This window comes from Gamsiella multidivaricata (genome assembly GCF_025024155.1).
Source record: "Gamsiella multidivaricata strain RSA 2152 chromosome Unknown BC939scaffold_31, whole genome shotgun sequence".
NCBI classification, from domain to species: domain Eukaryota; kingdom Fungi; phylum Mortierellomycota; class Mortierellomycetes; order Mortierellales; family Mortierellaceae; genus Gamsiella; species Gamsiella multidivaricata.
In genome coordinates this window covers 127913-155221 of record NW_026251739.1, presented here as the reverse complement: position 1 = coordinate 155221, position 27309 = coordinate 127913, and the positions used below count along the sequence as shown (strand labels likewise).

General features: G+C 49.3%; 8 protein-coding genes across 8 annotated transcripts; 4 read left to right on the top strand and 4 right to left on the bottom strand.

The window, feature by feature from the left end:
* Window positions 1-2966: 2966 nt before the first annotated feature.
* Window positions 2967-5124, top strand: BC939DRAFT_450905 (peptidase family C78-domain-containing protein). Its single transcript, XM_051555586.1, has 3 exons — window positions 2967-3307; window positions 3444-3532; window positions 3632-5124. The coding sequence occupies exons 1-3, from the start codon at window positions 3034-3036 to the stop codon at window positions 4943-4945; spliced, it is 1677 nt and encodes a 558-aa protein (XP_051412387.1). The 5' UTR covers window positions 2967-3033; the 3' UTR covers window positions 4946-5124.
* Window positions 5125-6088: 964 nt separating this feature from the next.
* On the top strand, window positions 6089-7664 carry BC939DRAFT_388282 (HotDog domain-containing protein; the record flags this gene model as incomplete). Its single annotated transcript, XM_051551860.1, has 4 exons — window positions 6089-6312; window positions 6420-6619; window positions 6742-7136; window positions 7275-7664. Coding segments are annotated over 4 exons (1209 nt in total), but the record flags the coding sequence as incomplete, so codon positions are not given.
* Window positions 7665-8392: 728 nt separating this feature from the next.
* Window positions 8393-10004, bottom strand: BC939DRAFT_484035 (guanine nucleotide binding protein, alpha subunit; the record flags this gene model as incomplete). Its single annotated transcript, XM_051559231.1, has 4 exons — window positions 8393-8993; window positions 9108-9329; window positions 9655-9775; window positions 9887-10004. The coding sequence occupies 4 exons, from the start codon at window positions 10002-10004 to the stop codon at window positions 8393-8395; spliced, it is 1062 nt and encodes a 353-aa protein (XP_051412385.1).
* A 2448-nt stretch (window positions 10005-12452) lies between these two features.
* Window positions 12453-13736, bottom strand: BC939DRAFT_450892 (uncharacterized protein). Its single transcript, XM_051555585.1, has 3 exons — window positions 13245-13736; window positions 12740-12799; window positions 12453-12628 (listed from the first exon to the last, which is right to left on the bottom strand). The coding sequence occupies exons 1-3, from the start codon at window positions 13528-13530 to the stop codon at window positions 12489-12491; spliced, it is 486 nt and encodes a 161-aa protein (XP_051412384.1). The 5' UTR covers window positions 13531-13736; the 3' UTR covers window positions 12453-12488.
* An 815-nt stretch (window positions 13737-14551) lies between these two features.
* Window positions 14552-15218, bottom strand: BC939DRAFT_450889 (uncharacterized protein). Its single transcript, XM_051555584.1, has one exon. The coding sequence runs from the start codon at window positions 15057-15059 to the stop codon at window positions 14652-14654; it is 408 nt and encodes a 135-aa protein (XP_051412383.1). The 5' UTR covers window positions 15060-15218; the 3' UTR covers window positions 14552-14651.
* Window positions 15219-17439: 2221 nt separating this feature from the next.
* On the top strand, window positions 17440-19630 carry BC939DRAFT_503002 (uncharacterized protein; the record flags this gene model as incomplete). Its single annotated transcript, XM_051560354.1, has 2 exons — window positions 17440-18747; window positions 18842-19630. 2 exons carry the CDS (start codon window positions 17440-17442, stop codon window positions 19628-19630), a joined length of 2097 nt encoding a protein of 698 aa, XP_051412382.1.
* A 1109-nt stretch (window positions 19631-20739) lies between these two features.
* Window positions 20740-21552, bottom strand: BC939DRAFT_384237 (uncharacterized protein; the record flags this gene model as incomplete). Its single annotated transcript, XM_051551787.1, has 2 exons — window positions 20740-21091; window positions 21314-21552. Coding segments are annotated over 2 exons (591 nt in total), but the record flags the coding sequence as incomplete, so codon positions are not given.
* Window positions 21553-24010: 2458 nt separating this feature from the next.
* BC939DRAFT_423616 (RNA 3'-terminal phosphate cyclase domain-containing protein) lies at window positions 24011-26059 on the top strand. The gene is made up of 6 exons (XM_051553128.1): window positions 24011-24181; window positions 24324-24395; window positions 24562-24737; window positions 24961-25032; window positions 25173-25666; window positions 25797-26059. The coding sequence occupies exons 1-6, from the start codon at window positions 24055-24057 to the stop codon at window positions 25954-25956; spliced, it is 1101 nt and encodes a 366-aa protein (XP_051412380.1). The 5' UTR covers window positions 24011-24054; the 3' UTR covers window positions 25957-26059.
* Window positions 26060-27309: the final 1250 nt, after the last annotated feature.

Here is a 27309-nt window from a genome sequence, read left to right as displayed (position 1 = left end):
TGTCACCTTCTCGGAGCCCGAGTTGATGAGTTTCTTTTGGCATCGACCCTTGCGAAGTATACTTGAACCGGGAGTCAATGAGAACAAGAGTTATCCACCGAAAACATTATATGTTACTCGGTGGCCTAAGTAAATTGATAGGACTCGCTGGATCTAATTAAATACACGCGGTGGCAGCATGCTATATGGCTATATGCCACAACCCTCGCTCAAGGTCAAGCTGCAAGAGATGGCGGCGGCACAGTTCAGTGATCCGCCTGCCAACGGCCTGGCTCTTGTCGACGCGCAGCAGTCCCTCCTGGTGGGCCATGTCATCAAGAGCTTCATCGCAGACGTCAATCCAGCGGGCCTCAGCGTGAGATAACGCGGCAAGCGAGGATTTCTCGCAGCCACCAGGCTATGGCCACCACGCGCGATTCTCGACCATGTCAACAGCCTGCGAGACGAGGCCTTTGACTCTGCTTCCTACCGCATCAAAGGCTATCTGTTGCGTGGCTCGATCAAGACGGACGGACACAAGGTCCAGCTGCTGGCATTCAAGCTGCGTGAGCTGCAATCAGTGCGGCACCGACGCTACCGCGTGGCCAAGCTCCCGCCTCGGCTGCAGAGCACCGTTGGCGGCGTGGACTACTACCTATCGGAGATCCGCAACATCGTCCGATCGCCCGAGGGTATCGTGCGCAGCTTTGGCTGCCCGGGTAACAAACTGAAGGTCCTGGGACTTGATCTTGGACAGGCGTGCGTTGTTGGTGCATCCTTATTGCTGCTCGAACCGGAGCCGGGACCCAACGGCGTGCAGAATCCCGAGGCCTTTCACAACCAAGCTGTCAAGACCAAGGCAGTCATGCAACCCATCTTTAAGTTGAGGCGATGGATGGATGCACAGAAGCACAGACCGTTGGATGGCTCAACGGAAGACACACATGACGATGCGTCGCCAGCCCAGCCGCGTACGATTAAGCAGATAAAGTCCACCTTACCGTCACTCAAAGGTGCTGAGGCGAGCGTGTCGAGCCACATCAAGCATCGCGAGAAGCACTATGAGGCGCTCAACAACTTTTACAACGGCAACAACTACCAGTTCAAAAAGCACACATGGGACGCCCGACGGGCCAAGCAGGAGGAGTACGCCAAGGTTGCCAATGCGCTGCTCAAAGCTGTTGGTGGATCGATTGGCGCTAAGAAAGCTGACGACAACCACGTTGTCATCGCCGTCGGACTCTCCAAGTTCCAGACAAAGGCAGGTCTTGCTTCTCTGGATAGTACTTTTAGCAAATATTTCATTCAAATGGTGAGTTCTTTATTGTTTGGATGTTTGAGGGCAGCCTCAAAAGTGATTTCAACATACTTACAGTACAAACAATCTCTTCTTTCTTTAGGCCCGTTCCCTCGGCTACATCTCCATCGGCGTCAACGAATTTTATACCTCACAGAAATGCCCGAGGTGTGAGAACTTTATCGGACGGATCACCGTTCGTCGTCTCCATTGTCGCCATTGCCGAAGACGCTACCATCGGGACGCCATGGCTGCTGCCAACATGTGCCATATTGTCCGCAGCTACCTCAATGGGAACGGCCGGCCGCGATACCTCCAACCAGTGCGCGCTGATGGCACCTATCCGTGGGAAGAGCAAACAAGCGTATCGAGTGGCAACAATGGCGGCAGTAGCCCCAGCGACAGTGGCGGTGGCGGTGGCGGTAATACCAATGGAGGCACTATGGGCGCGGCACCCGGCAACAACGGTAACAATAGCAACGGCAGGAGCACAACTGGTAGCGGAAAGCGCAAGGCTACCTCAAAGGAAGGCGGACGCCGCAAGAAGGCCGCAACTGCTGAACCATCATCACCTATGGATCGAGCCCTGACGAGGACGAGGGTCATGGAGTACAACGACGATGATGCCGCAGGATCTTCCTCATCCTGGGTCGCTACTGCCCCAACACCAGCAGCCATCAAGCGCAGAACGACCAGCCAGAGCCAAAGTCGTGCGACAAAAAAGCCTGCCATGCGTGCTGAGATGACCGTTATGGGTTCGGGGCTAACATCCACCAACATCCAGCGCACTACCTCCAGCACCACTACCATCACCAACAATGGCAATAGTAGGAGGATGGTGCTCAAGTCAACCGAGCCGCGTGCCGCGGCCCAGCGCCCCGCCCGACCCGCGACCGTCCAACCCAACAGCAACAGCGACCCCTCGTCTGCCGACACTGCTGCCCGACCATCAGAGAACAAGGAGCCGTTGCAACGTGCACGCAAGGCCCACGACGACGTTTTCTACGCGTCAGGGTCGGATGCCATGGATGAAGATGCGCCCATGAGTAGCAACCGCGCTGGCAGTCCCGTGGTCCAGGCATCAGTCGACCCGTTGCCAGTCGTCCCTGAGGCGTCGGTGTGTTGACTCCCACTTTTCATTCTTTTTTTTTTTTTTTTTTTTTTTTTTATTGACGCCAGATCCCCCCAGGCGTGCAGGCGTGCCACAGGCTGCATTGTCCAAGCCTCGGCTTGGACTGTCAGCCGGCCGAAAGTTATCAAAAGATAGCTAACAAAAAGCCCCCACTAAACTAATGTAAAATAAGGAACCAAATACCTATGATGCACATTCTGAGTCGCATGGTTTCTAATACTTGAGCCGGGTCCCAAAACCGCTACGCAACCTGTCGGGTCCGATGGGTCCTCTCTTAGTCAAGATCACGGGCCGATATGAATTTTATCCTCCTTCCTCTCTCCATCTCGTTCAAAACCACTTTTCCCTGGAGATGGTCCACCAAGCGGCTGTCTGCTCTCCTCCTCGCCGGACTCCCACTTTTCATTCAACCATGTGCGTGTGAACAAACAAGTTATCACGTGAGGATTGCGCTCGCATTTTGTATCAGATCTGTAGTAGTCTAGATTTCTGGCCAATTTTGCGCCACTTTCATCCTGAATTATCGCGACTGGCCAATGAAAGGGTCGCCACCAAAAATAATATCTAGTTTTTATTCGCCCATCCTCCACACTGCTCCATGCAAAACGGGGCCGGACCATAGTCAATGGCGGAATCGAGTGGAAAAGACACCGCAGCCAGCACAAGCAACAGAAGCGAATCCCATTCCTGTCCCATGTGCCATGAGTCGTTCTACGGAGATATTATCGCATTCGAAAGCCATGTTCAGAGTCACTTTGCAGACGAGATCCAGCCAGCGCAAAGGGCAAGCGAGGAGGTAGGCAAACCTGCCAACGGGAAGGCTGATGCTGAGATCACGGGCTCGTCCTTATTCAGTCAATTCGCAATTGAGTGCGATGCCCCAGGCTGCGGTATGATGGGTAAGCACTTAGTGATGTTCAGCGAATGCTTGATCACGATATGTTGGGTCTAATGAATAAAAATGATGACAATAGTGCTCCCACCATTGATCTCGTTCATAATATAACTTGTGTTACCCACGCCCCATCCATATAGTCAGCATCGAAGCCATGGCAGGACACATGGATAGACATCTTGCGGAGCGAATTCAGGGTGCTGGCTGGATAGAGAGTTCCACTACCAAGGTAGCGATGACTCCCTGACCATACTCTCTTACAAAACCATAGGAATGAGGCCGATGAAATCGCAAGCAACTGACATTTTGAATCGCAATATCCCCGCAGGGCCATATGCATGCGCGGCACGACACCACTGGAAAGCGAGCAAGGAGCCACTTTCCACACATTTCAGAGTCATATCCTAGAGGCGCACCCAAAAAGCAGCCGAGAACTGCTTCTTCAGAGGCAGCAATCCTGCGCACGAGTCCAGTACAGAAAACAAAAGAAGGTGGTCAAACAACCATGGATGGATTTGTTAAAAGGACAGATACTGGCAGTGGATCATTAAGGATAGGAACTCCATCGCCTTCGCCTTCGCAACTCACTTTTCTTTCTGCTAACTCACCCAATGACGTTGGGGTCCCAGGATTGATTGCGAAGGCGAAAATGCTACTAGATATTTCAAAAGCGCAGGGCATCACCAGGCAGGCATATCTTGCAGACCCGTCTGTGGCCTTTTGCCAAAGCGATAAATCAGACCGAGGATGGGGATGCGGATATCGGAATATTCAAATGATGCTGTCCTACGTTGTCCAGCAAGCATCTGCTCACCAGGACGCCATCCATGACACAATCGGGGATGATACCGACAGACAAATATCCAGCTCTATTCCCACCATTCCTGAGCTCCAGCAACAGCTCGAGTTTGCATGGGAGAAGGGTTATGACCTCTCTGGTGCACGGCAGCTGAATCACAAGGTTAGGGGAACCAGGAAGTGGATCGGGACCACAGAGGCGTGGTCAATTTTGTGCTCGCTTGGGATCCGCTGCAGCATACTCGATTTCCACATGCCCACCGGCCCCAATGGTACCCATCCGGCAATGCTCTCAGCAGTCTACAACTACTTTCGGACACCACCATGGTCGCCCCTTACTGCACCAGAACTGATGTCGTTCTCAAGCCACCTACAACAAGACTCGGATCAGAGGGTCATCCAGACTGCCAAACCACCCCTCTACATTCAGCACCAGGGCCACTCGCGTACGATCATTGGCATCGAGGTTTTGACGACAGGGGAGCTGGATCTCCTGGTGTTCGATCCTGGTCGCTGGCTTCACAGGTCCATACCAACTCTACGGGAAGAATCTGTCTCAAAGACGGTGTCACCTTCACTCGGCTCCAAGGTAACGGCTGAGCGAGGTCTTCTTGATGCCCAGTATTTACTCAAGGCATTTCGACTGAAGCTGCACGTGGGGACCTTTAAGGCTCAATACCAGCTGCTTGGCATTTCCGGCCTGTACCATGAGAGCGATGATACGGATGGTTATCGACAGCGAAATGTGTTGGAGCTCCTCAAGAGTAATACTTCGCTCTCAATTGGGTGGAACGATGAGGAGGCACAGCAGAGTAAACTGGTCAGCAGCACGCGAGTTCATTGACTCCGGTGCCTTCGCTCTAGGATGCATGACGATATATATTGTTCTTCGCCATAGATCCTTCCTTCCTTCTGCCGCCCTGCCGTGATTGATACCATGTGGTGTAGCTGCAGGCCTGCCAAATTGGATCAGCAAGTCACTTTCGTCATTATCCTGCCATGTCTCACAGAAATAAAGCGGCCTATTATTATATGTGTATACATATTTTTCTCTCTCTTCGCGCTCCCCTCTCGCTTCTTCGACTTTCTCATTCATTCCTGCATTCACTTTGGACTCGTCTCATTCCTGATCACTTCTTTCGCCCCGAGACATCGAGACATCGAGACATCACCCCAAATATTTCCCACGCTTGCCCTCTAGAAAGGAAAAAAAACCTCCGTCCTGTACTTTCTGCACACTCCTTGTACAACATCTCCGATCGCCTGCATTTCTTTTCATATATCTCATCTCTTCCCCTCCCCCAAAATGCAGCGCTTTGCTACGATCTCTCGCTCGCTCCACCGGGCCCCTTCTTCTTCAGGAATCTCGCGTGTAACTGTACCCTTTGCCAGATCAACCGCGGTCTCGGTAGGATCCAAGAGATGTCTCAACACTGAGAAACCGCTTTACTACGCAGTTTCAAGCAACCAAGGCAAATATGTAGCCCCGATCGCTGAAAAGAAGGACAAAGAACTATTGGATCATCTCGGTGCATCTCTTCATGATGGATCGACGCCTACTGTCATTACGACCCAAGGTATGAGTCTCTTTCATTTTCCCCTCCTGCATCTGAGTTTCGATCAGAGAAGGCATCGAGGCGCTGTATTATGGTAGTTCGTTCTTTTATTGTGTGAGACTGGGCGTTGAGGCTCGATTGCCAATGGAGTGCAAGAAAAAAAAAAAAACTTTTTCCGTGCTCGTTTTGCTCTTTCATATTCAATTTGTATCGTGTTCGTGTTCATGTCCGCGTTCATGTTCTCGCCTTCCTCCAAAAAAGGAAGCTGAGCGGCTCCCGCTCCAGACCCTGATAACTTTACACTCACGTTTGGCCTTCATTTTTTTTTTTTTTTTTTTTTTTTTTTTTTGCACAAAGGCCCCGGAACAGAACACCCGGATATGTGCCCTGCAGGATCGACAACGTCCGCGGCCTCAGCTGGGAACAAGATCTTTACTGTGAGACCCATTACTTCCTGGATCGACAAGCTCGCTCAGGATCATGGATCGCCAACCTCGACATCCTCCTCATCGCAGTCAAAGGCCAATGATAAGAAGTATCAGAAGAGAGATCTGGTCCTGAAGAAGATGCAGGACTCGTATACGGAGATCATTCTGCCGTTTGGGAAGGACAAGGCTCTTCTGGAGGAGTACATCAATTTTGGAGGAACTGTTAGGTAAATGCAGAATCTGATTGTTGTAGTTATTATGAGAAAAGGGAGAGGGGCGAAGTGGAAGTCCGTTGAAAAAGTTACTGATCTATCTTATGGCAAACATTTTGTAGACATGGAAAGATCATGGAGGACTTGGATGCGTTGGCGGGTGCCATTTCGTACAAGCACTGCGATGATGGAAATCCGGATAGCGCCCCTCTGACGATCGTCACAGCATCGGTGGACAGGATTGATTTCCTGAAGCCGTTGAGCATCAGCGACCTGCGTCTCTCAGGACATGTCACCTACGTCGGATACAGCTCTATGGAAGGTACGACGGCCCACCTTCTTCTTGTTTTGTGACCCATGAAGCAGGACGGCTCAAGGACAGAAACATGATAGCTTTGAATGCTTACAGCTTTTTTAAATACCCTGTTCGTCTTTTCCATGTAGTCTTCATGAAGATGGAAGAGATATCGACAAAGGACCCTGAGCAACACGGCGACACGATCTTGGTCGCACGGTTCACCATGGTCGCCAGAGACGCGCTCTCAGGAAAGGCTGCGCAGGTCAACCCGATGCTCCTGCAGAACGAACCCGAAAAGAAGCTTTTCCAGATGGGTGAGGACCACAAGGCCAGGAAGCGACTCGCTTCTGAGCAGGCCCTCACGAAGCGTCCACCCACGGAGGAGGAGCGTTTTCTGATCCACGATCTGTACCTCGAGTACTCCAAGTACGATGACCCTTATGTCAAGGAAAAGAAGCCCGACACGGACGAGTGGATGGCAGACACGAAGATGAGCGCCATCCAGATCATGCAGCCCCAGGACCGCAACATCCACAATAAGGTAAAAATCTCACTCTCTCTTTCTCTCTGATACTGATGATGTTGCCGCGCTGTGGCACCAAGTACTGATCTTTACGTATTCCTGCATTCTTGCTCTTCGCCGTTGAAATACACATTGATTTTTTTTTTTTTCCTTTAGATCTTTGGTGGATATCTGATGCGACTCGCATACGAGCTCGCGTTCTGTAACGCATCTGTGTTCATCAAAAACCGCCCCACGTTCTTGGCCCTAGACGAGATCTCGTTCCGGAAACCCGTCAACATTGGAACGTTCCTCGCGCTCGACTCACAGATCGTCTACTCCGAGGGCGGGGAGCACCATTCGTTCCAGGTGATGGTCAAGGCCGATGTGTTGGATGTGCGCAAGGGAACCAGGGACACAACGAACACCTTCTGGTTCACGTTCTCGGACCCTCAACAGGGGCAGGGACATTTGACGCCCAAGGTCTGGCCGAGGACATATGCAGAGTCGATGCTGTACCTCGAAGGAAAGCGGAGGAGGAAGGAGGGCTCCAAGCTGGCACATTTGAATCGCAAGAACTTGGGAATGTGAACGAAGGGGCGTTGTATTGGGCCACGGGCTATGGTAGACTGCGTTCGTAGGGCGTAGGGCTGGATGGACTGAGTATGAGGAATTATAGTAAAGAAAAAAGAAAAGTAACAGCATATAAAGCTATAAAAAGAAAAGAATATAGACGCGATGCTATAACGAATCATAGCAAAAAAGCGACCTCTTCTTACTGTGAACTGTTGAAAGGTTCGGACAACGAAGGGAGGGGAGCGGAATGAATGTGCTGTGCGCGACATTCGAGGCTGTTGCTCATCTGAACCCGAGTGTTTTTTTTTTTTTCCTTTTTATCTTGGTGGGGCTGCTTATTCAGTGTTATTCAGTGCGGACAAAACTATTGATCCTCTGCCTCGCTGTTCTGGTGGACTCTTCGCGTTTTGCACGAGTTTGTCTGAACTTGATTATTTTTTCTTCTTTTTAGTAATTATCCGTTCCATAAGACGATATGAACAGGAACCAAAAAAAAAAAAAACAAAAAAAGACAAAGGCTGGCACGAAAGAAAAAGTACAGATACAGATTTACGACGTATAGATGTATGGATGTATGAGTGTATGTATATGTATTAGTTGACAAGACTAGAAAGGGGAACATGAACCGTGCTACGATGTGGTTTTTTTTTTTTTTTTTTTTTTTTGGGAGATTGTCTGTTGTTGTTGCTGAGGGAGTTTGTATTTTTTTCTCTGTGTTTTTACAACAACCCACAATCCCGCAGGTTGGTCTGGATAATGATATCGCTAACAGCCGCCATAACGAACTTGATTTGACTGGTATCGGTCGCACATGTGAAATGGGTATAGATCTGCTTGGTCTCGGACAAGTTCAGGCTCACGAACCGGTTGAGGATATACTGTGCTGCCTGGTCATAGTCATCTCCACCCTCGAAATCCGGGAAGTACTTGCACATCGGGGAAATCGGCAACTTCTCCCTGAAGCGATCGATCTTGTTCAGGAACAGGATAATCGACGTTTTTACGAACCAGCGCGAGTTGCAGATCGAGTCGAACAGCGCCAGGGCCTCCTGCATCCGGTTCACGTTCTCGTCCTCGAGCAACAGCTGGTCGTATTCCGAGATCGCCACCAAGAACACGATCGCCGTCACGTTCTCGAAGCAGTGGATCCACTTCTTACGCTCCGATCGTTGTCCACCGACATCGAACATCCGGTAGGTCAAGTCGGCGATCAAGAAGGTTGTCTCGGTAATACCCGTCGTCTTGACGCGTGACCGAAGCACGTCCTGATCTGTGGGGACATAGTTGGGCTTGGCAATCCGATCGATCGAATCAAAGTAGCTAGAATACATAAAAAGAAAATGAAAATGAAAGAATAACGAATTTACATGGTTAATGAGACGTTGTATCCAAGCATTTTTACCGACCGAGACGCAGGACACTTTTTACACGTACTATTTTGCAGAATCGTTCAGCTGGTATTCGCGACTGCGTTGGAACGCCTGTTGTACGTTGGGATCGAGCCACAGGTTCTGGACCGCGAGTGCGACCTCATGTGGCATATGCTCGCCTTCGATCTGACCAGGCAGACTCATGATGATGATAGCATAGTTGCGGTTGGCAGGATGGTACAGCGGCAGCTCCATGTTATCCATGGCCTCGAGGATAACGCGCATACTAAAGAAAAAAGTGGATTGAAAAAACGTAACGGGGATGAAAGTTAGATCGGTTCAGTGCGCTCCTTTGTAACAGGGTTGTACTTCGTCCCCCTGCACACACTACACATACATACACACACACATACACACACATACACATACACATACACATACACATACACATACACACAAATACACATACACATACACATACACACAAATACACATACACATACACATACACATACACATACACACGAACTAGTGGTACAAGATTTGCACGGACCACCAGTCGAACCTCCCCATCCCCCTATCCCCCCTAAGATCTTGTGTCCTCCAATTACCTCTGCACTGTATTCGAAAAGATGATCTCTTTGAATGCCTCACGCTCCTCTTTCGAGTAGCCACCGTCGTGAATCAGCTTCATCTGCTTTAGGATGGTTGACTTTCCAGACTCTCCGGCGCCTAGGTTGATGGTTACCGAATTTTCACAAGAGTATCAAAGAGATTAGAGTTGATGAAAAATGAATGTTTAACCGAAAAACGAGCTGAGAGAACCCTAATGCTTCGCCTTACCGAGCAGCAGCATCTTGACTTCATTGCGCATCTGCATGCGGTCTTTTCGGAGCTGGCTTTCAATGGCCTCATTGCGGCTACGACTCTCCTTGTCGTCTTGACTCATACAGCAGCCCATGACCGGTTAGTTGTATAGAGAGATGGAGAGGGAAGAGAGAGAAGGGCGGTTGCAAGGTGTTGTCTGAGGAGACCGAGTTAAAATTAGGGAGGTAGACCGACAACAGCACAGAGATGGGATATCTATTTGATGTGAAAGATGTATACCGGAGAGGAGAAGTAGGGGTTAGTGGGCGTGCATCGGTTAATTGAAAAATATTAAGCCAAGTTTTGGTTTGATTAACCGACTAATTGGTGCAACAAAGGCCGAGAGCAAAAGCAAGGGAGCCAAAGAACAAGCAATTGAACGACGTGGGTGCGCGGCGAGTGTATGATGAAATGTGCATAGAGCGCTGTGCGACGGCACAAAAAGCAATGGGGTAAAGAAGGGTCGCGTTTCAGATTAACCAATTGCTACCCCCCATCCCTTTGGGAATCGAAACTGTACTCTTCAGCCCCCGGTTCCCCCGGAACGGTTGAAGAAGCAAAGAAAGAGACAGCACAGCAATGCCGAGACATTCGCGATATTAACCACACTGGCTGTGCTGAAGTCCAAACATGCTGAATATGATGTTTCATAACAAGCGGAGGAAGGGACGGATCCAAGTAAAGTGACCTTACTTGTGGGATATAAGAATGATAGCCAAGTGATCAGCGGTAGATACGCTGAGAAAAAGCGAAAGAAAGAGATAGAAAGAAAAGAAAAGAAAAGCTTCCGGATACCCTTAAAGGTCCCCTCAGATCAATTGCTTGGATACATTGCAGCAGAAAAAGGTTGAAAGACAAGTAGAAAAAAAAATGTGTGGGGACTAAAAATCTCTTGAGAACTATTGGTATGAAGTCTTCAGCGCGTCCAATGCTGATAGGACAGAAGAGCCGATGGGGTCTCAAAGGAGATAAAGGGAAACTGAGCAAAAGCGCTCGTGAAGGGGCTAGCAAGGAGGCGATCTTATGCGAATGCGAGAGCGGGAAGTGGCAGGTAGGCATTGCATTGCAGGTGGTGCGTACCTTGGTCGACAGAGGTCTTGGAACTACTTGTAGGGCGGGAAAGTGGCGTAGATGTGGAGATGGGGTAGTTGTTGATCTTCCGAGGCTAGAGAATGTGGTGTCAGGGGACAGAATATGGGTGTGAATGTTAATGGGGAATTGCGAACAGGGAGGAGGCGTGCAATGAAGATGGATGATGTGGAGAAATTAAGAGGGTACAGGGCCCAAAAGAAAAAGCAATGCTCTGCAAACAAGAAGGGAGACAGATGCAGTTGTGAAGAGTAAAAGCAACCAGGAAACGGGGTCGAGAACGTCAAAATAAATAGAGCAAGTCCGGACCGTGCATGCCCAGACCACCATAACCATTTAAAAAGGTTCTAAAGATCTGTCTATCTTTTTTTCTTTTTCCGGCCCTTCTTCTGCTAGACAGAATAATGGAGCTGCTGAGTGGAACGACAGCTGCCAGCTAAACGAATAAAAATACTAATACCCCAACAAGGCGGCAACCACTAACAGCAAAAAGGGGGCAAAGGAGAAGCAAACAAACGAACAGCAAAACCAGAACGAACCAGAGGGCGCTCTTCCTCATTAGGGAGATAGTACTCCACGGTCGTAGTTGTCTTCTTGAACGAAGCAATTAACTCTATTCATTTGACACTCTCCCTCCCATCTTTTTTCTTTTTCTTTTTTTTTTCTTTGACCATCAATCATCAACCATCGCTTGTCGCGCACTAAAATATCGTTAGTGGCCTGCTTCGGTGCCCCATGCATAAATGAATAAGAGAGCGTTGGAATCGATATTTATGCGCGCAGAGAATCCAGGGGGAGGTGGGTGACCATGGATGCAGAAGCAAGAAAAAAAAAACAAATACAAAAAAAAAACAACAACAAAAAAACCCCCCGGCAAGGTAGATGGACAAGGATAAACTAGCAACAAGGCATGTTCAAGCGCGACGACAATAACAGAGACATGAAAGAAAAGCAACAAAGTTGATCCAAGGAGGCACGTTGATAACCAGATGGGCCAGAAGGGGTCAGGAGACACGACCGTTAACATTTATACACATGATGAGCATCAGCGGCATAAGGAACATGCATTGAGTTGTGAGTGCATCATGGGATTTAAAAAAAGAAAAAATGGAACAGGACATTTGCGCAGAGTAAGGTATGTACGCGTAGCTTGGGGTGGGAGTGGCCCTTGCACCCTAGTTACAAGTCGCGTCTGCTTCGACCGCGAACAGAGTTCACCCCCTCTTTCACACTTTAGAAATGTATCCCAGGAAGTGACCCAGGAGGCAGCAAAGAAAGACGCCAAGGCAAAGGACATGCGAGAAAAGGGAACAAGGCCCACTGCAGCCAAATGTTGAGAGCAAGGGGTGCGCTGGAACTTCTCTATCCTGCACTCCGTATGACTGGAATGGGGCAGTTGGGCCTAAACAAAGCCGGTTGGTGGCAAACTCATTCTCTCCCCTCGCTCATATTTTCTTCAGGTCCTTCGAATGCCCATGGGTGGAATCTATTATAGTGATGGCACAGCGCGCAAATCACAACGGCCTGGACTGAAATCTATAAGAGAGCTGATGTCCAAGGCCAACAAGAACCCGTCTGTCCTTTTTTGAGACACCCTCAGGATAACAGAGACGATATCATGATCGCACACTGTTGACAAAACCAAACCCACGCGCCGTGGAGAATAAACCAGGTGGAAAAGGATGAAGCTGTTGTTGCATACGACGCATCTGCAGTGGGGTATAGGTTAACTTTCTTTACCTCGATCGATCTCAGCAATCAAATGGACTAGGTAAGAGAGGGCGACGATTGCGAAAAAGACTATCGCGTCCGATGAGACAAGGCAGAGAAAGGTTGTTTGGTTAGATCGGGCTTGAGTTGGTGCCTCGCAAAACGAGTAAGCTGCGGGTGGTATTTAGGGACGAGGGGTGGCCATGGCTTAAGATCGTTACAGGCGTGTGCCCCCTCTTTGATTGACATGCCCAATCAGCATGTCCCGTCGCCCTTTTGCGTACTGTCACAGGTCAAGATCAGGCAAAAGACGAAGGTAGGTATGTGGGAGGGTCAATGTGTAGGACGATAAGAAGAAACGGCAATGATCTTCCTGAGTGCTGAGTGGTTGTAGAAGATGAAACAGCACGTTGGATGAAGAGTGGCAGTGCGTATTGGTCATAGTCCAAATGGATTTATGGAAGTAGGATATATAAAAAAAAGGGGGGATGGGCGAGTGGGTGCGGGGTGGTCTGGCTTGTTTAGGACGCCTTACGTTGGAGTGGGGAAAGGTGTGATATTCGAGGTGGGCAGTGTGCGTGTATGAGAGAGATGGGATTGTGGATGAGATGAAGTGGGATGCGGATGTTGATGTTGATGGAGGCGAAAGAGGGTGAGAGAGGGTGAGAGGGAGGGGGAGACAAGGTGTGATGAGGAGAGATGATTGCGGATTGCAGTGATTGGAGGAATGGTTGCAACACGAAGGAGAGTGAACGAAAACGAGAGTGAGAGAGATATCCACACATCCACATCCACATTTGCATCGACATCGACATCCACATAGACTACATACACATTCACACTCAACCAAACACACCTTGACCTTTTGGAAGAGCGGATAAGGTGAGCCATGGGCCATGGGGGTACTTGTCTTCGTACGTTTGTTCATACTTCACGCTTCATTACTCTAGCCCATCGGACTGTATTGGTTCCTGAAGAATACCTCAAGTAATTTAATGAACTCTTGATGCCATGACAGCAACTGGACGAGAGTGCTCTCTTTTCTCTCTTTCGCTTTCTGTCTTCTGAGCAATTTGCTCATCCTCTCTTTTCCTTCCCTCTCTTTTTTTTCCATCGTCCCCGCCCCCGTCCTCGTTCTCTACATGTGTGCATTTGCGAAGTAAAGCTCAAGGCAGAGGTAGAACATTGGCTCCTCTGGCGTGAACGAGTGTCTATCTGCCCATTCCTTAATTGATCGCCTAGACTCCATCCTTCTGGAGCGGAATAAACATATCCTGATGTCTACCCCGATCCATGTGCAACATTCGTCCGGCGCATCCCACATTCTGTTCTGTGCCACAACAGATTCTCGGTTGCACAACACCAACAACAGCTCATTTGCTATTGTATTATGCCGCATCCAATTCCCTTCCACCTTGCTTTCGGTTGTTTGCTCCCGCATCGTCTGTCGTATCGATCAAAAGTCCATTACTGACGCAATATACTCCTCTGCACTTCAATCGGCTCGCAATAACTCCTCCATCTCCCGATTGCCATGTTCATCTTCCGCTTCCCTTGGTCCCAAACAAGATGCCGAATGCCGCGTGGCAATCCACCCTCACTCTTTTGCTAGACACTTTTTAATTAATTAACCTTCGTGTTGAATTTGAAAAAGAAAAAGAGAAAAAAAACATTTGCTCTCAACGCCCCATCCCATGGCACCACTGGATTGAAGCATGACTTGCAGCCTATGATGCCTTGATACATGCTATCAAAGAGCATGTTATTCTAAAATCACGACGCTGTCAATAGCTGAGTATTCGAGACGATTAATAGAATCTCAGACATCATTTATGATGGCTGCTGCAATTGTATTTCAATTCCATTTTGGTGGACGCGCTACGAAGTATGGACTTGATAATGACCTTCGCTCGCGAAACGCGTGGGTCCTGCTAAACAGTTGCTATCTGGCTTTATAAGGTATAACTCTTTCGGCCCTGACATGCTGTTGTGATTGTTCCGGCGCTCCAAGACTCTTACGGCCACCATGTCCAGTCATACTCCCAGAATGAGAGCTCGCCACCGACGTTGCAGGAGTCGGCTTGGTCTGTAGGACTTTTGTAGAACCCCAATCTCGGGGTCTATCAGCCAGATAGGGCGGAGGAGACCGCACATCATCAGTAGCGCCCCAGGATCCTTCGTTTGGGCCCTCGGCTCCTGTGGTCGAACCAAAGAGATCATCCTTGAGCGCATGAACCAAATTCCAGAAGGCCCAGAACTCGTGCATCAGGAATATACCGAGGTTGTAGAGGACCGCGCACGCGAACGCAGAGACGACGCAGAGACAGAAGATGGGACCGTACACAAACATGGACAGGCCTGTGATGGACGCGATACTGATCGCAAACCCCAGTGTGCAGATGTACTAGTGATTGTATCAGGCAAGCCTCTGTGAAAAAGAGTACAAACGAATGCATGCGGCCGATGAAAGACTGCAAGGTTGCAAAACTGTAAACAAAAAACTCTCGAGTGTGTCATATGGTGCACAAACACGGTCGCCGTGCATATGAAGCAGTAGAAAGTAGCCAATGCAAACCCCTGATAGTCTATGCATGGCTTAAACAAGTGGGGTACAAAGGCGAACACCAAAATCGTGGATGACAAATAAAACCTGCTTCCTTCATTTGCGTAACAGAACAAAAACGTATTCAAGCCCGCAAACAACCTTGAAAAGAGCTGCATCGGCGACTTCGAAATGAGCACTTTCAGACGAGGACATAAAAGAGCCAACCGGCTTACATGAGCCCTTTATCGCATCTCATACTATGCAGCAGAGGGAACGAAGATAATGAGAGAAGCTGGCTTACCAGGATTACCGTTCCCCAAGCAATGAGCCATGCGAGGAAAATGGTCGTAGGGACACACGAGAAGACGACGATCAGTGTACCAAACAGGCGGCGAACCCCATAAGGCTGGTCTCCGTCCTGCTCTGATCCCGCCTTCTCAGAAGATGGTTCTGTGATTCTAGGTTTGTCTTTGCTCGAATATGGTCCTTGTTCCGCAAATGGCTGGCTGAATCGAGCTGGGAGCATGTTTGTTGCGCGATAAAAAAAAAAAAAAAAAAAAAAAACGACTATTCGTTTATTGGAGTTTAATGGCTCGACTACAAGCCGACAGTAGTTTGAGGATATAGGGAATGTGGACGAGGCAAAGAAGGACAGAGCAGAGGTAGGCAGCTAGCAAGCCTGACCTTGGCGAAGGTATTCATATAGGTGATGGCGATTACAGCATGCGGTAGTGATGCGGGTATTTTCTTTTTACAGCATCAAGCTGGATCATTAAGGCTTGAAGTAGACTTCCCCCATAATCGCCATTCGGATCCTACCAACTCCCTGCGCAAGCCATTTCAAGCAGCTGTATCGCACTGTTGATCATAGGTATTCCTTCCGTAAGGAACAGTTCTCTATGGTGCGACGTGAGGCGTCGACTGCTCAATCTCTGTCCCGATAATGTAAAAAAGTACGTAAAGACGAGGATCATGAGCGCCACCGTCATTGTTCGTTTTGGGTTGTCAGGTTGAGCTGTAGGGGTAAAAGAATAAGACGGAGACAAGGGGTTTAATGAGGCTTCCGTAGGTTTTGGATGCGGGTTACGACACTTAAACCATTACCTTCCCCTCCCGCCAGCTACGGACTAGGCAAATCAACGATGTGTTCCCATCATTGCCACTTTGAGAATAAGCAGCAATGAAGATCGGGCTGGCTGTATTCAAATCCAGTCTGAAGAAAGAAACAATCGCAGATGGAGCAATGCGACTCAGGGCTGGTATATGAGAAGAGCGTTTGCACTTTGGTTTACATCGGAGCACAACTCAATCGCCGTTCTGTTCCATACTCAAGACTTATGAACGCAGTCATTGACGAAGAAGAGTGAAAGAAAGGGAAAAAAAAGAGAGAGAATCTCTAAGGGGTTTACCAAGGGATACGGTGTGCGGACAAGACGGATTCCCATTGGGCTCGGATGTATTGGACTCTTTTTTTGCTAGCAAAAGAGATTGACGCAAGACAACTCCTTTATTGTTCACTGGATGAGGGACGCAGTATGTCCACGGATGTGCACGAGCGACTACTGGCTTGGGGCCCCACCAACCCGTGTTCAAGGAAAAAGAGATGGCGTGGTCATGAGTGTATGCATCCATCGCGCAGCGAGGGACGGGCCATTATTTCTGAACAATAACAGACGACAGAAAGGACTAGGAGAGGGGGCATGCGAGCGCAAGGAGAACCAGGGCAGGCGGTGACAAAGAAAGATAGATGCAGAAAACGAGAGGAGGACAGGCGAGGGATCTTGATGGTGCGAACCTACAGCTGCAGGCTACAAGAACTCCGTCTCTCCCCCCGTCTCCTGTAAATAAAAAAAGATCCAGCCGGAGGTTCAAGTCGCCGGAGCTGCGAGAGACGCGATCGTTGGTCCCTGTCTCGCTATCTTTTCCTGTGCCGAACTGTGCAGAAGGTTCCGACCGGGCTCCCGCTCACTGAAGATTCTCCAAAAGAACTCACGCGTCTTTATTTTCTTTCTTCCAGGCTCTCCTCGTCTTTCTTCTTTGCCCGCTTTCGCTTTCCTTCTTCACAGTCGAAACTAACTAGCCCTAGTCATTCTCTTAATTCACGCGTGCGCTCTTCTCGGCTCTGAATCCTTAGCGACATCCATTACTACAGCCATTTGCACCAACGCGACAAAATAAAAGCATTATGGCCCGCAATTCAACCCTGCACATCGACATCTCACGGCTTACTCTGCAGCCTCAGGTCCCCGACGAAAGAAGCACTAGTCCAGAATCCCCAGGGTACTTCCGACCCAGAGAGGAGTCTAGCTTCTCGTTCACCAGAAATGGTTCTCAGTACCTGGCTTCCCCTTGCTCCGACAAGACCATCTCGGCCACGATGACCCCTCACCCTTTCAAAACGCAAATCCCACTGCCCATGTCACCCCACCATCCTATCAAGGATGAACGGAAAAGGCTGAGCGAATACGGGTCCTCGACCTTCAAGCCCAAAGGCGAATCGACTTACCAATTGTACCTAAACCACCCCTTCACACAGCAAGCACAGCAGCTCTCGCCCGAGCCCCAGCAGACGTATATCAGCAAGTATGCCCATTACACTGCCGGGAGCCAGAATGTGGACCGTGCCCGCAGCATCTGCGGCATGAAGCCTTCGACAACGATGGCGCTGTCGATGATCGAGGACAAAAAGACGGCATTCCAATACCCCCCTTCCCGCAGAGATAGCCTAGTCTCGCCTCCACCACCCCCTTACTTCCATTCAGACCACGGAGTCTGTGCCTTTACTCTAGACAATAAGCCCTCGCTTTCTGATCCCATGATCACCCCAGCGTCGCTCGCAGCGAGAAAGCGTAACTCCTTACCGTTCTTCTCAGCCTCAACAGCAGCCTCGATCTCAAATCCAGCGGTTGTCAGAACGGCCAGAGAGCTGAAGCGGCACTCTCTTCCAGCGACGGGTTCGGCATCTGCAGGCGCGTTGCAGTGGCCTTCGGCCATGACGATGACCATGGCGGCGGTAACGCGGCCCAAACTCGCCAGGACCGTGTCTCCAAAACCGATTTCGATCTTCTATGGTAGCAGTGGTGGTGAGATAGGGAGTCCGCTGGCTGCGAGTACGCCCACAGCTATCTTCACGCCTCACACCTCTCGGCTACTGGAGAAGAGCGAGGTCGACACGCTCTATAGCTACAAGATCTCGGAGGATGGTTGTGGGTCGCTGAGATCTACTGATAGTGGTATAGGCGCCGACCCTCAAACCAGGAGTGCACAACACGCAAATTTGAAGTGGACAGGGGCATCTGCTGCGGACAAGCAGGGGCAATTCCCGGGATACTGGCAGGATATGAAGGAACATCGAATGCATTACTGGATATTTGGGTCCTTTGGCGCGATGGCGATCGGCGCTGTAGTTTGGATCTTGATGATGCCAGCTCTCTTAGTTTGGGCTGCGGTCGTGCCTGGGGTCGCGTTCGCGGTTCTAGGAGCTCAATATACGGTATGTATCCCTCTTTATTGAGATTCAAAGGTATCGTTTCTGAAGTAATTCTTGCTAAAGAAAAAAGCTCCATTACCTCTTCACATCCTTCTAGGGATACCGATGGCGGCGCCGCATGCACCACAAGCAGCAACTCAAGCACCATCTGCCATCTGCAACGGCTGTCAGCTCCATGCGCGCCGCATCCTCTGTTCTGCTGAACTCTTCCTCAACCTCCGCACCTTCTTCCGGATTAGTCCCTCACCACTACCAGACGAACCACGCCCATCGATCCTCGGACGGATCGATGCACACGTCTGTGGGCTCGATCGGCAGCGACTCCTTTCTAGAAGCGCACCAGTCTTCCCCGCCCCACATTCTCAAAGCCCAATTCCAGCACCAGTACTTCCGATCCTTTGGTTCTCCTGTCTGCGGATCTCCATCGGAGTTCGCGGACGGCTACCATCACCAAGACGGCCAAGAGTCTCCCACGCCGGCGTCTCATCCGTCATGGCACAGTCTGCAGAACCACCCGACGGCGACGCTCGCTGGTCATAGCCAGACCCACAGTGACGTTCAGAGGCGTGCAAGGACTATGCAGCGTCAGGAATCAACTTCGTCCATCGCGTCTTCCGAGACGGTGTCGTCATCCTCGACGTCATCCGAGATCAGCTCTTCCACGCCCGTGTCCGTGTCCACGCCGTGGGTCCATCTGGGGAACTCGCCCGTGATGCCGCCCCCACCGGCATATGTTGCAAAGGACTGTGAAGAGATGGGGATGATGGTGGATGAGGCGAGTGAGGCTGTGCCGTCGGACGACAAGGCCGTGACCTTGCCCGAGATCGCGCCCGTGGGCGACCTGTTCTCGGAGTTTGCTATCAATTTTGAGTCGATGCGTTTTTAAAAAGGGACACACGGCACGAAGATATGCTGTATCCAAGGAGTTAGGCGGAGGAGGAGGGGAGGGGAGATTGGAGGTCCTTCTTCTCTCCATGCTACGCACACATTTTTACATTTTACATCTCCCAAAGTCATAATTATTTGTTGGCATAAGCATAGGGTCATAAGCATTAACCAAGTACTTTAATTCTCAAGGGCAGTTTTTTTTTTTTTTTTTTTTTTTTTACACTGAAAGAGACATTCTTTGGGGAGGTTCCTTTCAATGAAAGCCCTGGCCGGCTGGCCCTCTAATTCTAGAAAAATAACAAAAGAAACATTCCACAAACACAGCACACAAACACCGCAGCAAACACAATGGAAGTATATTGTTCAGAAGCGATCCGAACAAAGATGACAAACATGTTGATGGTGAGACGTCCCTAGCCTTCGGCGTTTTTTTTTTTAAGAGTCCGAGTAAGTAGTTCGACTAGTTTGCTTAGTTTTCTTTTCTTTTTTTTAGGTGTGGTCTTTATTGTTACTCTATGCCACTAAATACGACTGGTATGATATTATTCTTCATGCTATTGTACTTTATGCATACAAGGCACCGGCAGCGACGGCAATAACAGCCGAGACCAAGCCCATGGAAGTGATCTTGGAGGCAGCAGAGTTCTTGTTACCAACGACGGTAGGTCCGTTGGTTCCGCTGGCGCCGCCAGCGGAGGAGGTACCGGTGGGCTTGGTACCTGCAGGTGCGGAACTGGAAACGGAGCTGGTGGGCATGGGGGCAGTGCCTCCAGCCTGGTAGGGGGTAGCATCGTTCTCGCAGCCGGCGACGGAAGCGAAGGAGATCTTCTTCTGGACACCGAGGGGAACCAAGACCAAGGCAGCGTCGACGACGGTCTTGGAGACATCGTGCTCCAAGCAGTAGAAACCCTTGGAGGTATCGCCAGCGAGGTAGGTGTCGAGGCTCTTACCGAAGGTAGAGACGGCATCGGCCTGGGTGAAGGTCTTTCCGTTGAAGGGGCTTCCGATTCTCCAGTCGTTGGTGTCGAACTGATCACCAGTCCAGTCAACGGGGATATAACCGAGCTTCTTGAGGACGAAACGGACACGGTCGTTGATATCACCATATGGGGGACGCATGTACTTGAGTCTCAGACCAGTGGCGGCCATGACGGCCTTCTCAGTCCACTTCATCTCAGCGACGATCTGCTCGTTCGAGAGGGTGGTCAGGGCAGTGTGAGACCAGGTGTGGGAGGCCAAGTGGTGACCCTCATCCAGTTCACGCTTGGCAGTGGCGGGGTACTGGATGACGTTGGAGCCGATGAGGAAGAACGAAGCCTTCAAGTTCTGGGTCTTGAGCATGTCCAACAGTCTGGGGGTCTCGGTCGAGGGACCATCATCGAAGGTGAGGCCCCAAGTTTTGGCGGCAGCGCAAGCGGTGATATCGTCAGACGCACAGTTATCGCAAGTCCAGGTGCAACTTTATAAATAAATTCGGGAGAAGAAATAATAAAAGATACACGTTGCTGTTAGGTAAGGGGGAAGGTCGCAAATTCATTTTTAAATACAAAGGGGTGGAGGTCCAATTATTGAACGAGAGAGAGAGAGAAATATGTGGTGTTTCAAACAAACGCTTTGTCATTTTCGCAAATACTCCATGGGTCTAGCAAGAAAAAAGAGACGAAGGGTAAGCAGAACTTACGCAGTGAGGGTGCGGTTGGCGCAGTCTGGGGGGGAGCCCTTGGGAGCAGTCAGCTTGGGGATGGCGGGGGAGCCAGTGAGGTCAATCTCCTTCAACCAGGCCTGGACCTGAGCGGAATTGACGTCTGGGACCTCGTTGATTTTGGGGTAATCGGCGATGACAATGGTGGACTGACCCCTGACGGCGACGACAGCCAAGAGGAGGACTGAAAGGGAGAGGGTGACCTTGACCATGGTGAAGAGTTGGTTGCGGTTGTTGTTTTCGTTAAAAGAGAGGAAGGGGCAAGAAGCAGTGGATGCTCTTCAAGCGGTGTCGATAGGGTGTCGAGGGTTGTGTCCGTGAAAGGAGAGGGGGAAGGGGTGGAGGTGTGAAGAGGGTGGTTTTCACGGAAGGGAGACGGCTGAAGAGAGAGAGATGGTGACAGAAAGGAAAGACGAAGAAGGGAGGGGAATAAGAAGGAGGAAGAGCCGTTTGCCGGGTATTTATAAAGCGGTGCCAGGAAGGAGGGGGGCAAGTGGAGGACAGATGAGGTGGAGGAGAAAGCGGTACTCCTCTGCTGCATTATTATTACAGGGCTCTCTTTCTTAGAATAGTGGCAACGGCGGCCTTCTACTCTGCTTTCACGCTTCTTTTTTTCCCGACATTCTATTTTACCAGGGGAGTATAGAGAGCACCCAGGATGCACCTTTTCGTCTTTCCTCGGGATTGGACCGTTCTGGTGCGAGAAATGTAATAAAATAGGATACCAACACATCTAACCTAAATTCAAGGTTGCACGCACACTCGCTAATCTCCCTTCGTCGCCAAATTGCTCTCTACTTATCCAACACACCTCGTCCTCACCAAACCGAGCAAAACGATGGATCCTAGGAGTTGCTGAGCACAGAGGCACTGCTAAATATAAACATCCTCTCCAGTCCTGCCATCTCTCTCCGCCCACATCGCCTTGCGAGGATGCGAGTCCAGCAGCAAAGGGTGTTCTGAGTGGGCATGTCTGTCGTGCATACACTGCTGTCCATGTACTGTACGTGCTCTGTAATTAATCTAAACAGGGTGCATTAAACAACAGACAGCCGCAAAGAAAGGTAAAAAAAAAAAAAAAAATACCGCCCATTCCCCCTCCCTCCTCCTTCCTTCCTCCTCTCTCACCGGGTAAACACTATTATGGGCATATTGAAGCTGGGTTTGCCGTCTATAATTTTGCTCGTTAAAAAGTGGCTGAAGCACTCCTTACAAAGGGCCCCATACACCCCATTTCCCACAAACAGTTCGCACATGTGCGAAACGTCTTGAAACGGTTTCGAGCTGAGCATAAACCGCACAGCTGAACCATGGGAAGCTCGGCATGGTGTGGAGGGAGGGTGGAGGGCGAGAGCGAGGGGGGAGGGAGCCGTTCATTTTGGTGGAACGATTCCCGTCTTTGTGTTTGGGAGCACAACATCATACGCTTTTGCTACCATAGCCAATGCCAAAAATTCACCGCTCGTCGGCGATACCACATTCCAACTGACAGAACCCAATGGCCATTGCCGTCTTGTCTTTCTACGCAGATATGTAGATACGTTTGTTATAAGCTATAGATTGCCAGCCTCCTATTTAATTTTATCAGTAACGTTCATGTCCATGAATTCATGCATTTGTATAGTACAGAGTATTTTTAGACGTATGTTAACATGCAAATCGAACAAGCCCTGCCATGCTCCGCCCACAGCCGGCGCAACAAACAGGTCATCTGGGTTAGGTCTCGGTCATGACGACTACGATAAGTTGACAGCGGAGCCTCTAGGGCTATGCGACGAATAGGGTAGTCCAGAACGAGAGGGATTGTTTGAGGTTCTCTCCTCTCCCCGGTCCAGTTACAGAAATACGAAACAGGTCAGGGGCCACGCTGCTTTAGGCTACTACAGGACCCTTCAGCTCTTAAATTTTTTTCTTATCAGTTCCCTGGTATTCGAAAAATGGTCAGGGACTTGAGTGTAGGGTGGACCATGGAAGTCCCCAGGTGCATGGTTGGGCAGCTGTGGGCTGTGGAGGGGTTTTTATATATAAATATCATGGCATGAATATGACCATCTATGTATTCAAGGAGGGTATAATCACTCCCTTGAAGGACAACCAACGTAAAGACGCAGATGTATTCCTTTCGTTCAGTTCACTCAATGTACCACAGAACTCAATAAATCGAGGCAACCAATGTTTACGCCAACAGAACGCGAAAAGGCAGAAAGCATGGTCAATTGAATACCTCTATTTTTTTTTAGTTTAATGAGAAGCTCCCTTTTTGCCAACTGAATCGACTGAATGTCAATCGAAAAAATCCTAGCACAGCCCGGACACAAATGTATAAACATCTTCGGGTTGAAGGGCTGAGCAAGTAGTCCAACTCGATGTCTAGCCACAATGCGCCGAAGATGCATGTCGGGAAGAAGGACCTGACTGGATATCACCCCTGTCATAGCCACTTTGTCGAAAGCAAGGTCGCTGGCAAAGCCCAAAGCGTGTCTCTGGGGGCAATTGGGCAGGACTACATAATTTCATGCATTTATGCTTATCGAATCCATTCTCCCTCTCCCCCTCCCCGGCGAAGCACTTTAAAGCGTAGATCAATTCATAAACAAAGAGCTGTGGCTTGCACAAAAAAAAAGTGCCCTTCAGTCTTTGCTTGCACCATAGGCCTCCCCCCCTTCGCTGCTTCCTCCCCTCCTATTCCCTTCATCCACGTATACATACCACGCCTCAAGATGTCAAAAATAGTCAAGTTTGAGGGCCACAACTACTTTCGTCAAAGGCTGGTCCTTGCGACGCTCTCGGGAAAGATTCTGAAGATTGAAAAGATTAGGTCAAACGATGCCAACCCTGGTCTTAGAGGCAAGTCTCAGCCGTTGTTTCGTCCCATAACACCTGTGTTCTGCCATTGACCAATTCATGCACTACCCAGGAGCGTAGGAAGCACACAGCAAATTGGCTACAGAATTATTGTACTTACTTATTCGCACTGGATATCTTTTAGATTTCGAGGCTAGTTTTCTGAGATTGCTGGAGAAGGTCACCAACGGAGCTACGATCGAGATCAGCTATACAGGTACATCCAAACGCCTGGGAATATATCACCATCATGAATATCGCTAGAAGTTCATGTTATGCACTACCCAGGACCGAGACAACCACGGAGGGTTCAATTGGTTGGATCGATGTGAAAGTGAACCCAGGCTGATCGTCATCGTTTTGCAAACTGATCTCTCTCATAGGTACTTCGATCGTCTATAAGCCAGGAGTGATCGTTGGAGGAAAAGTGTACCATGACTGTGGAACGTCCAGAGCCGTTGGATATTTCCTGGAGCCCCTTATTGCTCTTGGACCCTTCTCCAAGGCGCCCATGAATGTTACCTTGAACGGAATCACAAACGACAATGTCGACATTTCCGTAAGTGCTTGGACCAGAAAAATAAAAAGAAAAAAATCAAGGATGAGCAGGATTTCTTGGTGCGCTGAGGAAGCCATGGATTGAGCGATGGTCAGAATGGTGGACTCGATACTGACACCAAGGAAGGCGGATTATGGGCTAGCAAATGGAGTAGCAGGTTGTTTGAGGATATTGGATACCCTTTCAAAGCGCTAACTTGGTTTTCTGATTGATGTTCTTATAGGTTGATACCATACGTACAGTTTTGCTCCCACAATTGAAGAAGTTTGGTATTGAGGAAGGACTAGAACTCGATGTAAGTGGAATGGGGTCGTTTTTTTTTTTTTTTCGGGCAATTGTTCTTTCCGTTGGGTCGATACCAGGAAATCAGAAAACTATAACAAGTATCGAGTGCCTGATCCATGGTGCTATATTTATTGCTCAATACCATACTAGATCCCTAGTCGTGGAGCGCCACCAAACGGAGGAGGCAAGGTCATATTCCGGTGCCCGATCGTCCGCAGCTTGAAGCCCGTTCAGTTCACAGATGAAGGACGTATCAAGCGAATCCGTGGCGTCGCTTACTGCACGCGCGTGGCGCCTCAGTTTTCGAACCGTATGGTCGATTCCGCAAGAGGCGTGCTCGACTATGTGAACGACATCAACATCGCAGCAGTACATTATCAGGGCGACAAGTCCGGTCTCTCACCAGGGTTCGCCATCTCATTGTTGGCAAAGACGACGACATCGGCGTTCTACTCTGCAGAGCTTGCGGGAGGACCGGGTCAGACACCCGAGGATATTGGATTGCAAGCGGCACGCATGTTGTTGTCAGAGATCCGGAAGGGAGGATGTGTGGATTCGATCTCACAGACATTGGTGCTGTTGATGATGGTATTGGGCCCAAACGATGTCAGCAAAGTGCGTGTGGGCGATTTGACCCCATTCACGTAAGTTGGCGGTCTTTTTTTTTGTTTCGTCCGGGTGATACATGGTCTAAGTGGTTATTTGTTCCTTTTTATTTTTATTTTACGGATACTGACGAACGTTTACATAAATTCGTTCTTTCCCCTCCTACAGAATCCAATATATGCGCGACTTGCAGGACTTCTTCGGCTCAACGTTCAAGATCACACAGGAGACGGATAAGGACAAGACAGTTTTGGGCGCAGCACCCGACACGCTGGTAATGACTTGCGTCGGTATCGGTTATGTCAACACCAACAAGAAGACGACTTAATTGTGAAAAAAAAAATTTGTCTTTGAGGAAGGACGCGTTCGGCATCATTTCTTTTCACCTAATAAAAAAAACCATTCATTTGCATTGTACCCATCTATTCTCGTACTAATAAACGTATTGAAAGAGAAGAAAAAAAAAGAATAATTGATTCTATGACGTAGGGGGGAAATAGCCCGAAAAAACGCGTTCAAAGTTCAGGTTCTCACGTACAGCACGTACAGATCCTTTTTCTTTGAATCGGGTCGCAAAAAACAACAGGGGAAGAACCCTCTTTGAAGAAACATCCCATCCGTATGACGGACCATGCACGCAAGCGATGGACGGATTGTTGACGGATGACTAAATAGCTTACGCAAAGACACAATGTTATATATGTCATTTCAAGAGAGGAGAGGAGGAAGTGGGAAAGACGTTGGATATGCTGATATGATCTCGCGTCACGTATTGTCCAGCCAGGAGCCATAACGATCTACTCTCTCTCTCTCTCTCTCTCTCTCTTTCTCTTCATTTCTTTGATGCGTTTTCCTTTTTTGCGCGTACGATTATGAATGACCACTGCTGGTATATTTATATCATGAGCACAGATGAAAAAGGATGACTCCACGGTGGTATTCCCACTCGGCAGTTGTGTAACTGCCGGAATAGGGAGGAAGGGTGGGGTTTTTTTCGCCCCTGTTAAAAAAAAAACGTGGGTAGAGCTTTTATCTTAAATTGTGTCCCAGAGCTTTTTGCGAAGAGCATTTGGGAAAAACTAAAAAGGTCAGCTCATTGTTTAGAAACCAGTTTTTTTTTTTTTTTGGTTCAACCAACGTTTTTTTTACTCACACCGCTTTCTTTAATATTGATAACACGGTTGGAAACCAAAAGAAATAGATGGAGTGCGAAAGAATCGTCGTAATTGGAGACCACCGAGGACAAGGCGAGGGTAGTTCGCGCTCATGGATATGACCAGAGCATCAGAGATGGCGATGGGGGGGGGGGGGGGGGGGGGGGAGTACCTGGCTAATCTGTGGAGCCTCTTCGGGCTCTGCTCTAGTGTTTTGAACGAGGCGTAAAATAGAACGCGGATCTTCTACTATTGTTGAAAAAAGAAAAAAAGCGCAGGATAAATGAACGATAGCGAGAGCGGACCTCTTATTGAGCATCATCGCCTAGCGGCCTAAGGGATCGCAGGATGCGCAAGGGCCTTGACTGTGGATGCCCCTTTAGTTCTGTAACCGGGTACCAGGAAAAACCGCCAAATATAGAAGCAGCAACGGAAGAAAAAAAAAGTTGTTCGATGATCAATCAGGTCTTTTCGTTTCTTTTTCTAAAGAGGCCAACGATGCTGTCCTGTACATGGAGAAGTTGAAG